We start from the raw sequence: 14,148 nt of genomic DNA, 5'->3' as shown, positions 1-14,148 counted from the left end.
AATACACAATCACATGGAATTGCCAAATAAACAATTAAATGGAATGTGAACAAGGTTTGACAATCACTGAATCTCTAGAAATTGAAAAGTTTGAGCATCCAAAAACACAAAGTTCAACATAGATGAGATACATATATGCACAAGTTTATTAGAGAGAGGGAGGAGTGAAGGGAATAGATGAATGGGGTGTTAACATTTGACCAAATAAATCTCCTCTATAAGCTATTAGTCCTGGGGTAGTGTGAAACCATTTTCAGTAAAGGTATTTTATTGCCAATCTCAAGAGTTTATATTCAATTACAGAATGATTAGTAGATGAAACAAGAAGGTTATAGAAGGAGATACAGGAATGATACAACCACCTCATGAACAGAAAAATGGTGAAGGATTGACATGAGAACCAGGGTTATTAACTTGTCAGTGGAGGAGCAATTATCTACAGTGTCGCTTTCCACGCGTAAACTGTTCCACCTTTTTCCTTGTGCCTTAGCTTCTGTTTAGAATTGTGACATGACGAGCCTCACTTAGGGAATGTGAACCAGATAGCCAACATGTTAGGTCACTAGAATCATTAGAGAGCATACGAAGGGGTGATGTCATGTTCACCTCCTCAACAATTCCATCACCAGATGATAGAATGCGGAGGACGCATTAGCTAGTAAACTCGTTGGTGAATCGTACTCCACAATGTGCCCTATAAGTATCCCGACGAGCCAACAACATAAATGTCTTGCCCATGTATCCCAAGTAAATATAACATAGATTCATGTTAAAGGAATAAATAAATGTTTGCTGCTCCCAGGCAAAGCAAGCAGAACGTAGAGCCAATAAGAAAACCTCAAGGGATTGGTTGGCTGCAAAACCCGCTTGCGATCATCAAGTTACAAGATTAAAAAAAAATGCAGCTGGAGAGATTTTAAGTACAATATACAACAAACATTTCTTGTAAGCTAATTAAAAACTATGTTGTTTTGAGAGTAACAAAGCAGCCCATGGCAGCAATTCATGAACCAATATCTTCTATGGAAGCGGACACTAACTGAATACTAGATCATATCAGTTATTCTTTCCTGATAACTCCATAGAAATATTTTTGGATTGTCTATGAAGAGACCATTTATCTTTATTACAAGGAGGTCACAACTATTCTCACTCATTAGATGTCAAACTGGATGGCTTGGGGTGAGTCATGAAGTCCATGAAATATTTTTCAGAACTTTATATCGAGAAATATTTTTCGGAACTTTATATCTATTGACGCTCTTACAACCTCCAATTTTAAAATTTAAGGGACAAGAATGATTGTGACCTCTTTGTACAAAAAGTAAATAATCTCTTTGTACAAAAAGTAAATAATTAGTTGTATTTGAAAAGTTAATGTACCAATTCCTTACAGAAGCAAATGTGCCTGGCGATTTGTTGAAATAGAAATCATGCAATTTAACCTAAACATTTTCCTAATTAATTTCCTAATTTGTGTCTCATTCGAGTCAATCATACCTTGGTGGAGAACTAGCACAAGGTCACTGTCAATTATAGTGGGTATCCGATGGGCTATCGTGATCACAGTGCATTTGGATGTCTCTTCTCTAATGGTCTTTTGAATGGTTCTGTCAGTCACACTGTCAACTGAAGCAGTCGCCTCATCCAACACAAGAATTTGGCTCTCTTTCAATAGTGCCCTTGCTAAACACACCAATTGCCGCTGTCCCAAACTCCAGTTATTTCCATCTTCACCAACTGCATCCCACCACATCTCATCACTTTCAACACTAGTTAATCAACATTAAATTAGTACATGTTATGCACGTCTGATATTCCACACACACACAGACAGCAGTAATAGATGTTAGGGAATATGAATCTTGTAATCAGTTGCCCCAAGTAATACTTTTAGTTTTTTCTTTGGCTAAGTTATACATGTGGTTGTTACAAAAACTAAAAAAGAAAATATAAAAATTCAAACGAAGGAATGAGATCATTATGATAAATATATTCACCAGGTGCATCGAGCAAGCGTTGATCACGCCTTATTACGTCCACCAATTGACACTTCTTAAGAGCCTGTAAGGTTCAAAACCCAAGAATTTATTAGCCTTCCCAAGCATAACTTTTGATCTATAAGAAAAAGTAGAAAAGTATAAAAGAAAGAGTTGTTAGTCGCTTACTGCCCAAATTTCAGGATCAGAGTGCTGCTGAAGTGGGTCCAAATTGATTCTCACGCTCCCTTGAAACAAAGTGGGGTCTTGTGGAATGATACTGAGTCTAGACCTCAGATCATGCAAACCCAAAGATGATATGTCCACTCCATCAATCAGAATCCTTCCTTCTAAAGGTTCGACTACACGAAACAAGGCCTGTATGAGTGTAGATTTTCCACTCCCTGTTCTTCCAACAATTCCTATTTTCTTGCCTCCAGGAAACTTACAAGAAATCCCACTTAAAACGAGAGGAAGGTGTGGCTTGTACTTGACTTGGAGATTTTCGATTTCAACTGTGCCTGTTTTAGGCCAATCTGGACTCAGTATTGAATCCTCAATCATCAATGGGGCTTCGCTGGGTAATTTGGTGAATTGAAAAATTCTTTCTACAGAGATCATCTTGTTTTCAACATTGCATAAGTTCCATATAATCCAGGCCTGTAACACGTTCAGGTTCAGGCCATATGTTGCTACCAAACCAGAAAGGCCTGAAAGAACAACATCCCATGTTAATTATAGAATTGAATTCCCCAAAATTTCATATAAATCTTTCCACAACAGTATGTTGGCAAATTTTACTTCAAACAGTGAGCCATTTTTGGCAGCTCAAGATTGAGACATTTTCATGATGCATGTATACCCTACTACTTTAATGAGATGCAGTTAATTTATTAGACAGTCAATTTATGAAAAAAATAAAAAATCAATAAGATTGAAGTCCTTTTCTTTTGGGTAGGTTTGCTTGGTTTGTATAAGAGAGGAGCCATAGACCTCTCGCTCAATGCAGATCAGGTGCCTCATAACTGTGCCAAAATTTTGATAGCGGATAAAAGTAAATTCCAAAGAACAGAGAAATTCAAGTTAGTTCATCATTCAACACTGGCTGAGCATATCAATGTCGGAAGCCCAATTCAAAAGAATTCCATAAGTCACAAATGTTGAAAAGGAAGAAACAATTCCAAAGGACACTTTTATTTTATGCAGACCATTTTTCTAAATAGAAAGGCAGAGATTAGTTAAAGCAACATAACAATGGGCAAATAGCAAGAAAGGATGAGACGAACTCTTGTAAGTTGAGGGGAGAAAATGTTCACAGAGAGAGAGACTTACTTGTATGAATTACATTAGTTGGCAAGCGAAGTATGACAAGGAGGAGACAAAAGAAGGCCATGTTGAAGAGGAAGTTGATGCGAAGGCAGAGCCACTCCATGGCAGCTGAGTTGTGGAAGGCAAGACGAGAGTAATTATCGATAAGACGGAAGTTAGTAGTTAGGAAGCGGTGCTCCTGCCCAAAGCATCGGATGGTAGTGACACCAGAGATTGTCTCAGACAAGTGGTGGAGAATTGGAGCCCTTCTCGACCCAACGTTTCTTGCTAGCTCTCTAGCAGTGGAGATGTAATATACCTGGAGCCACAAAATTTATCAGTTTATTCTTTCCCAGAAGAAGGTTTGAAAATGAAATAAAATTCTGAGGAATTGATAGAATGATGGAGAATGGAATGATGCTTGCCTGATACCACGCAGAGAGTGAAATGACTAAGAGGAAGATGAAGAAGAGAGAGAGAGAAAGGAACGAAGCAAGAGTGACAAGGGCCAGGAGCTGAATGAGAGCAAAGGCCAGGCCTGCCACTCTGTAGGGAATATCTGTGTCCACTGTGCTCTGGTCCGTTGATGCCTGTTCATTTCAATTCAATTCCATTCATAATATAATATGTGAAAACCATGAAAGTATGCTATTTTTTAGTAGAATATTGAAAAACCACAGGCCGTAAGGTCATCACCCTCCATTAAGATCATGGATGATGATGAAGAGAGATTGAGAGACCATATCATTTTTAAGTAGATCATTGTTTCTTAAATCCACTCTCTCGCTCACATCACGTCAATGGAGAGTGATGAGCCAATTCAATTTCTTTCTATTTTCTAGTTAGTTCAGTGGTGGTGGGTGCCCTCTTTATGATAGGAATAAAATTTAAGACGTCATGTTGTAATATCTCACCCGACTTAATAGGTTCTTTCTCTACAATAAGGATGAAACTCAAGATGACATGTTGTGGCGTCCCGTGATAACCTTGACTAGTGAAGAAATAGTTTTACTATACTGAGCCATGTTATACGAATAGTTTGAAATTTGGATGCAAGTGGTCAAAACATAAGAGTTCACAATTTTTGCACACACAGGAGAATAGTTCACAAATAAGAGAGAAGCTCCTTCTTACTCGTGAAAGAATGCAAGTCGAGGGCGTGGAGTGAAAGAAGGAGAGTGGGGCTCGAAAGACAGAGTGTAGCATCCTGTGGAAGAGACGTTGTGCCGTCTCAACTGCAGCCGTAGCGAGGAGTAATGCACGTGCCAACACGCACAGGCAGCTCCCAGCAGATAGCACCGCATACCCCACCATCATCCGTCGAGCAACGGGCGCTGTTGCACCCACACCATCACCGTCTGGTCGGGTGCACCAAGCCATCCAATAATTACCTCCCATCTGAAGGCATTGGAACATCACGTGAGAGCCTAGTATCAAAGGCACCAGGGCTCCCCCATAAGCTGCTGTCACAAAAGCCTTGTACACTCTCCATTTCACACTCCCTCTTTCACTCTCTTCTCCTTCTGCTGCTGCTACTTCTCTCTCTTCAATCACTTCATCCGTTAAGAGCTGGTTTGGAAGGTGATGGGGGCGATTTTGGTCGACCGGTGCGGCCATATCTCGTATAAAGAGATTGTGTGCCAGCATGAGTTGGTTTAGCTCGCCACTGTCACCCTTACTCACCAATTCTTCCAACCTGCCTACCTCTACGATCTTTCCATCTCTCATCACCTGTTAAATTTCCTCAAACTCTTGAGTGCTCATGCCTTAACAAACATGTTCTATAAACAAAGCCACTACCTTATTTCATTTGCATCAAGCTCTAGGGTTTTTTGTCGTCCTTTTGTCCGGTATGTAATTTGTGCTTTTCTTTTAATTATTTTTGTTGTCTTTTTATTTTTTAAAAAAAATACTCACTCAAGTTTTATTGAATTTCACTTATGGCTCATCACCATCCAAAGTCTATTAAACAGTCATAATTGTCTGATAGTATTTAAATTTTAATAATTTATTTACAAATATGATTAACCTCAAATTTTATGTGTGTGTGCACCTTTGATTAACCTCAAATTTTATGTGTGTGTGCACCTTAGTGGTGTGCAGCTAAATAATATATAAAAAATAATTCAAGTAATAAAAATAACTATATTGCCTCCATAAATATTTTAGGGATATTTTTGTCATTTTATTTTTATAATTATTCCTAAATACTTTATTGAGGTTTGAGTTGGTTAGATGCAAACAAGCCCCAACATTTTGATAAATTTGATTTATAAAAAAGTAATAAAAATTCAAATACTATTAGACAATTATGGCTATTTGATGGACTTTATAAGGATGTGACATCACTCACATAGAGCATTAAATGTCACTAGTATGCTTCATGTGAGTGATATCGCATCTCATGTGGATAATGTCACACCCCACCTAATAACCAAAAATAACCTTACTAAAAAAATATCGCATTATAAGATAAGAGTATATATAAGTGTCCAAAATTTAACCTATATATATATATATATATATATATATATATATATATATATATATATATATATATATATATGTGAGTACGGTTTGTATGGAGCCTAGGCTCTAATCAATCAAATTAGAGGCTACCTTCAAATAATGTCGAGAAATGTGGTTTCAATAATGGAATCTTTGTGATAGCCATAAAATCTATTTTCATATCTATTTATAAAGTTTAAAGCTTCAAAAATAATGTGGATCGACATATCTATGAAAACTTAAAAATAGTAAAAATTGACGATCCAAAATGCGTTACAAAATACACTATTTTCAAAACTTGCAACCTATTTTTTTCTCATGTCAATGCATCTTGATGTTCAGATGACCAATTTGAAGATATTTTGGCATCAAAACAACCTCTTCTAGTGAAATTTTTTAGGTAGGCTCAAATTTGAATTTTTAGAGTATATAAGTGTTCAAAATTTAACTCTAAACAATCAAATTAGGGCGTACATCAAAAATTTCACTAGAAGAAGTTGTTTTGATGCTCAAATATCCTCAAATTGATCATCTCAACATCAAGATGCATGGACATGAGAAAAAAATAGATTTTAAGTTTTTGAATAGTGTATTTTGTAAGGCATTTTTGGACCGTCAATTTTCAATATTTTCAAATTTTCATAGATCAGTCGATCTACAATATTTTTGAAGCTTTAAACTTTATAAATAAAGATGAAAATATATTTTTAAGGCTATCTTAAAGATTTTTAGTATTGAAACCACATTTCTTGACACTATTTGAAGGTAGGCTCTAATTTGATTGTTTAGAACCCACATACACACACATACTACAAAACACCTATAGGTGGAAGTTCTACAGTACTTCACCTACGGCCTTATCACCGTTCAAAATTTATCACACGGTCAAAGATGTCTGATAGTGTTTTAATTTTAATATTTTTTTTTTACAAACCATAATGATTTGAATTTTTGTAAGTGTGTGCGACTTAGTGAGATGCACATGAATAAAATATAAAACAAATAATTTGAATGATAAAAATTATGAAAAGTACCCCTATAAAATATTTTATTTTGGTACGACTTAGTCATATGTACACAAGTCTCAAATTTTAGATAAATCTGATTAGTACCATAATTATAAAAATTTAAATACTACCCGATAACTGTGACCGTATGAAGAACTTTGGACGGTGATAAAGTGTAGGTGAAGTACTGTAGAACTTCACCAATATGTGTTTTGTAGATGTTAATATATATATATATATATATATATATATATATATATATATATGTATATATATATATATTTATATATATAGATAAGTCGCACTTTCATATTTTTTCATAGCATGTAATTTTGTTATAAAATATTAAGATTATCTTAAAATCTATTTTCATATCTAATTAGAAAATTTTAAATTCCAAAAATGGTTAAAATCAAGTAGATCTATAAATATATGAAAATTTTGAAAATGGACAATTTAGATAATGTGTTGCAAGATGCTTCAAAATCGCTTTTTTTTTTTTTTTCATATTCATGCATGTCGATGTCGAGATGATTAATTAGAGGGGTTTTCAACAATTTAACAACATTTCAAATACATTTTTGAGGTGCACATGTAATTATACATTTGGGCAAGCTTTCTATGCTTCCCTTATAGCATAGAAGGTCTATCTTCCCCCTTATCCAACCGTCCATTCTGAATGGAGGGCTAAGAATGCCCCAATCACAATGTCACGTCTCTAGACTATTTTATTTTTAATTTTTTTCAATAAACTATTTTGACACCAAATTTTGGACGTCCATTCATCTATTAAACTGGCACTAACAAAAAATATATAAAAAAAAAGATTCAACAAAATAAAATGACCAAAATACCCCTAAAAGTTTCAAGAGTATTTTGGTCATTATATTTTATCGAAAAATCATTTTAAATATTTTCATAGGTGCATCCCAATGAGAAGATGGCATATACCAAATTTCATATTTATACAATTTGTATAAAAAAAATTAAAAATAAAATACTTTGAGATGTCGGATCTAAGATCGATCGGTATGTGGCTCTCTTGATCAAAATTGGACGGTTGGATACTAAGGGGAGGATAGAACTTCTTGTTGTAGGGGAAGCATATAAACCTTTCTCAATACATTTTAAGGTTGCAACCTTATACAAGCTTATATATATATATATATAAAATGCCTATAGGTGAAGTTCTACAATACTTCACCTACAGCTCATTACCATTCAAAGTTCATCACACGATCACAGTTGTCCGATAGTACTTGAATTTTTATAATTATTGTACTCATCAGATTTATCTAAAATTTAAGGCGTGTGTACATATGACCAAGTCGCACCAAAATAAAATATTTAAAAAGTTATGTCATATAATAAAATGATTAAATTACTCTTAAAACTTTATTAGGGTATTTTGCATAATTTTTATCATTCAAATTATTTGTTTTATATTTTATTCATGTGCATCTCACTAAGGTGCACACACCTACATAATTTCAGGTCATTATGATTTGTAAAAACAATATTAAAATTCAAACACTATCTGGCATTTGTAACCGTGTGATAAACTTTGAACGGTGATAAAGTCATAGGTGAAGTACTGTAGAACTTTACCTATAGGGGTTTTGTAGATACTATAGGGAAAACACTACAAAACGTCTATAGGTGAAATTCCACAGTACTTCACCTACACCTCATCACCGTCTAAAGTTCATCACACAATCATAGATTTTCGGTAGTATTTAAATTTTTATAATTATTGTACTAATCAGATTTATCTAAAATTTAGGCCATGTGTACATATGACCAAGTCGCACCAAAATAAAATATTAAAAAATAATAGACATAAAGATCCCTTGTAACTTTATAAGGGTATTTACGTAAGTTTTATCATTCAAATTATTTGTTATATATTTTATTCATGTGCATCTCACTAAGGCACACATACTTACAAAATTTCAAATCATCATGATTTGTGAAAAAAATATTAAAATTCAAACACTATCATACATTTATGACCGGGTGATAAACTTTGAATGGTGATAAAGCCAAACTTCACCTATAGGCGTTTTGTAGTGTTTCCCTCTCTCTCTCTCTCTCTCTCTCTCTCTCTCTATATATATATATATATATATATATATATATATATATATATATATATATATATATATATATATATATATATATATATATATATATATATATATATATATATATATATATATATATATATATATATATATATATATATATATATATATATATGTGGGTGTGGTTTCTATAAGGTTGCAACGTTCAACAATCCAATTAAGGTGCACCTCCAAATTGTATCATAACATGTAATTTTTGTGTAAAAAATTATTAGGATTATCTCAAAATCTATTTCATATCTATTGTAACAGTTGAAACTTAAAAAAATTTTAAAATCAAGTAGATCTATAAACCTAAGAAAATCTTGAAAATGGATGGTCTAGATAATGTATTGCAAGATGCACTATTTTTTAGACTCAAAATCTTTTTTTTTTCCATATTCATGCATCTCAATGTCAAGATGACCAATTAGATATTTTTTCAACCTTAACACAACATTTTCCGATGGATTTTTGAGGTGCATATTTAATTCTACATTTTAAGTTTTCCCAACACCTATAGACGCCTACCCTCATAACCGTCCAAAGTTCATTGTACGATCACGATTGTCTAGTAGTGTTTTATTTTTTATTTTTTTCTACAAATCGGAATGATCGAAAATTTGGAGCATGTGTACATCTTAGGAAGGCACACATAATAAAAATATAAAAAGAATAATTTGTAGAAAATAAATTGACCAAAATACCCCTGAAAGTTTTCTATGGTATTTTGGTCAATTTATTTTATGTAAAATTTCTTTTTTTATATTTTTTGTAGATTCTCCTATTTTTTATTAACACATACTCCAAATTTCAGATCATTCCGATTTGTAGAAAAAAAAATGAAAAATGAAACACTACTAGACAATCGTGACCGTGCGAAAACTTTGGACGGTGATGAGGGTATCGAAATCACTGTTTATTTTTGCCATATGTGTTTTGTAGTATCTTCCATTTATATATATATATATATATATATATATATATATATATATATATATCAATGCTACGGTGAATCCACTAACTGAAGGAATAGTATAAGCCCAAGGGCCCAGATTGAATATGAGTCGATCTGATGGTCAGGACTGTATATCGATAATATAATTTTAATATTTTTTATATAAATCCATATAGTATGAAATTTGGAATATAAACTTTCTCATCAAAATGCACCTAATAAAAATATTAAAAAAATAATTCACATAAAATAAATTGACCAGAATACCCCTATAACTTTTTCAAGGGTATTTTGGTTAATTTAATTTATGCGAATTATTTTTTTATATTTTTATTAGATTTTACTATTCTTGAAGAATAGACGCTCCAAATTTCAAATAATTTGGAATTGTAAAAAAAAATTAAAATTTCAATTACGAAATATAATAGTGATTATTTGATCGGTCCAGATTCAATCTAGGCTGTTGGGCTTAAATTGTTCTAAGAGCCCATGAGCCGATAAGAGCTTTTTCCTATATATATATATATATATATATATATATATATATATATATATATATATATATATATATATATATATATATATATATATATATATATATATATATGTACGTACGTATATATATATGGAATGGATGTTGTCAGCCCATAGCCTGATTGCTACAGTGTTAGCCAATGGCTCAGATTGACTATGGGCCGATCTGACAGTCACAGCCTTATTTCATATTTAAATTTTTATTTTTATTTTACAAATCTAAATCACTTGAAAATTTTGACGTACATTCTACTCATCAAAGTACACCTAATAAAAATATAAAAAAATAGGGAAAATATCTACATATCCCCTATTTTGAAATTTCATTTCTTGATAAACCTAAGGTTTCAAAAAATGTCTTCTACCCTTGCCACTTTAAACCTATTTTTTAACCTAAACAAATGTGAGAAGGACATGCTCTTTCTAAACCAAATCATTTCTCTCTTCAATTATATACCCCAAACTTTTCTCTTTCTCTCTTTTCCTACGTCTCTCACTCTCTCTCCCCTCCCATTTTCTCCAAATGCCTCTCTCTCCTCCCTATAACCTTTCACTTTCGTGAAATCTACCCCAATCTTTTCTTTCTCTTCACTTATATACCCCAAACATCTCTCTTTCTCTCTCTTCCTATGTCTCTTACTCTCTCTAAAAAAGTGAAGAGAGAAAAAAATGAGGGGAGGGAGAGGGAAAAGATAAAGCTAGAAGAGGTTCGAGGATAGAGAGATAAATTTGAGAGTATGAATTTTAGAAAAAGCATGTCTTTATAGATTTGTTTGGCTTAAAAACCAAGGTTTACATTACCCTAGGGGGTTATAACCCTTTCTAACTTTAACTTTTGTATTTTGAGGGGTTGTTAACTCTAAGCAAATAAATTAGAGCTTACCTCAAAACATTTACTAGAAGAGGTTGTTGTGATACCCAAGTATCCTCAAATTTATCATCTCGACATCAAGATGCATGGACATGAGAAAAAAATGGATTTCAAGTTTTGGAAATAGTGGATTTTGTAATGCATTTTTGGACCGTCAATTTTCAAGTTTTTATAAATCTGTCAATCTACACTATTTTTGAAGCTTTAATCTTTATAAATAAAGATAAAAATATATTTTAAAGCTATCACAAGGAATTCTAATATTGAAACCACATTTCTCGACACTATTTGAAAGTAGGCCATAAATTGATTATTTAGAGCCTGGGCTCTATACAAACTGCACCATATATATATATATATATATATATATATGTTTGTTGTATTGAAGAAGTTTGTAATTGTTCTTCAATGGCTTTATATTTAATTTCTTGTTTGAGTGTACAAAGAAATCTTTCTTTATCCTTTAATTGGCTTTTGACATTATTTAATTCTTTTAATTTTGGTTTATGAATAAAATTAAATTGTATGGGAATATTTTGAATTGTTGATGAGATTCTTGTTTCATCTATGGTTATAGGATAGAGCAAGGTTAAGAATGGGACTCCTAAGATTACTGATTGGCTTAATCCTTTAACCATGATAAATGGTGTATCAATACACTGGTGATTGTTGCATACAGAAGCATTAGATAATTTATATTTAATAAATAATCTACTGTCATCTGCTGTATTTAATATTTGAGTGGTTTTGTCAAAATATTTGGAAGGTACGAGTCCTTCATTTATACAATTTAAGTCAGCTCCTGAGTCTATCAGAGCTGTGGTTTCAAAACTATAATTTTTTGCAACTATAATTTTGACTTGAACAAACCATTTTTGTACAACTATTTTGTTTATTAAGTTGACAGAAGGAATTGGGACTGTAGGTACTTCTGAGGATTCAGGAGTATCTATTACTTGATTTGGATCCAAATTTATTAAGTCATTGAATTCTATTTCATCTGTATCAGACTCTTGCTGAGACATTTGTTGTAATTCAAGTGATTGAATTCTACTTTTTAACTGCCCTATTTCTGTTTTTATTTCTTTAATCTCTTTTTTGAGATCTGCGATTGTAGGTTCCTTTTGTTGAGAAGTGTGTTGATCACTTACTCTTTTTATTATGGCAGAAAAATTATATTCATCTGGATTTTTATTGATAGGTAATGGTTTTGATTTGTTTTTGGTAATATTAATAAATTAAGTAATGACAGCTCTTTTTTCATTGGGGTCATTAATTTTGTCAATAATATCTAAGATGAAATTATCTTCCTGAGTAAGTGTGTGAACATTATGTTGGGGTAAGGGACAACTACAATCATTGTCTTCTATTGAATTAGAAGATTCTGTATCAGTGGTAGAATCACAAGTTTCTGTCCATATAAGATCATCATCATCTATTTGGTCTAGGTGAGAAGTACTAAAAGTAGAAGAAGAATCATAAGAAATTATGTTATACAATTTTGATTTTATTGTATCATCTAGATTTAATGATTCTATTTTCTTTTTTAATTTACATTGGTGTTTATAATGTCCTATTTTGCCACACTTATAACATACTGGTAGTTTTTTCTTTTTCTTTGTATTAGGAGAAAAATTATTTATTAGTTTTCTTTTTTATTTATAATACTTTCTATCTTTTTCCTTATTTTTGGATTTATATTTTTCCTTTTTGTATTTTTTCTTTTTCTTATATAAATTGTCAGGCATAGTTTTCTTATCAAGGTAATATTCAAATTGTTCACAAAAATCACCTAATTCCTTTCTTTTTGTGATCTTTTGTTTATCTAGTTGTCTTTTTAATTTCATATCAGTGCATAAGGCTAAGCCTTCAGCACATATTTCTGCGGAGAGTTCTCCGAGTGTATATGATGAATATACAATTAGTCCATTATGTTTCTTTCGCAGTCTTTCTTTGACTTTTTCTGCGAATAGGTATGGAAGACCAGCTATGAATTTTTCCTTCTAATGATCTAGCTGACAATCTTCTCTTATTAACAATCTTGAGAAAAATACATCTTTATACCATTTATAATGAGATAAAGTAGGACAGCGTAAGTTAGAGAGCAGATCTTCTAATCTTGCTGCTAGCAATGATGTACTGCCTACAAAGTGTAGAGTAATTGTATATATGAGAGTGTTAACCGCATCACTCTCTGTATATATGACTTCTTGATTTTGTTCATTTCTTCCTGTCCATTGTCTTGTATTATTAAGAATCCTTTGTTTTGTATCATCATCTACATAAAAATCCCACCATCCTCTTAACCATCCTGTGAATCCATTAACTATTGCTTTAGCAACCTCTTGATCATGGTTGCCTGTCATTTTATTTGCAGAGGCATACATTGTCATATGTCCCATAACATCTAATATTTTTAATTCAGATAACCCATCAATTTGCCAATTAACTATTGATCTCCCTGAATAGGATACTGCCTGTTGTATAGGATCTTCTTCCATTTGAATATCAACAGGGGTAGGTCTCTTATGATAGGGTAAGGCTGTTATGGGTTTCCAATATTTTCCATAAGCTATCTTATTGATGGTGTCAGTTATAGGTGTAGTATCCATAAAAGCTTTTTCTTGGTTTTGGATAGTATCTTCTATAATTGGTTCTTCTTCTGCAAGCATCATTGTTTCAGGCTCAGGTATTGCTATGGCTTTTCCTTTGTCCGAAGTCTCAGGTGGTTGAGATATAATGGTTGGAGGAGGAATTTAATTTCAATATTACCATCTGTATGTTCTATTATTTGATTGGGAATATGATTTTGAGGAATTTCTTGTGGTTGATTGGCATTTTGTAATGCCCATGATTGGGG

General features: G+C 32.4%; 1 protein-coding gene across 7 annotated transcripts in view; it reads right to left on the bottom strand.

Moving 5' to 3' along the window:
• Nucleotides 1-250: 250 nt before the first annotated feature.
• The window catches only part of LOC18435001 (putative ABC transporter C family member 15), a 31,557-nt gene continuing 17,659 nt past the window's right edge, over nt 251-14,148 (bottom strand). Inside the window, exons 3-9 of one of the 7 annotated variants that reach the window (XR_016058284.1) lie at nt 4,422-5,018; nt 3,713-3,877; nt 3,312-3,606; nt 2,169-2,689; nt 2,001-2,064; nt 1,501-1,772; nt 251-854 (exon numbers count right to left, since the gene is read on the bottom strand). Coding sequence is in view for 4 of the 7 variants with exons in the window: in XM_088870482.1 (XP_088726608.1) it covers nt 652-854; nt 1,501-1,740; nt 2,001-2,064; nt 2,169-2,689; nt 3,312-3,606; nt 3,713-3,877; nt 4,422-5,018 (2,085 nt within the window). In the remaining 3 variants the exon portion in view is untranslated. The remainder of the gene's footprint in view (nt 855-1,500; nt 1,773-2,000; nt 2,065-2,168; nt 2,690-3,311; nt 3,607-3,712; nt 3,878-4,421; nt 5,019-14,148) is intronic. The other 6 variants (XR_016058283.1, XM_088870482.1, XM_006845058.4 and 3 more) reach the window with 6 other exon arrangements.

Source organism: Amborella trichopoda, chromosome 6 (assembly GCF_054954075.1).
Source record: "Amborella trichopoda isolate Santa Cruz 75 chromosome 6, AtrichopodaSantaCruz75HAP2 v2.0, whole genome shotgun sequence".
NCBI lineage: Eukaryota > Viridiplantae > Streptophyta > Magnoliopsida > Amborellales > Amborellaceae > Amborella > Amborella trichopoda.
This window is presented reverse-complemented; position numbering and strand designations above follow the sequence as displayed.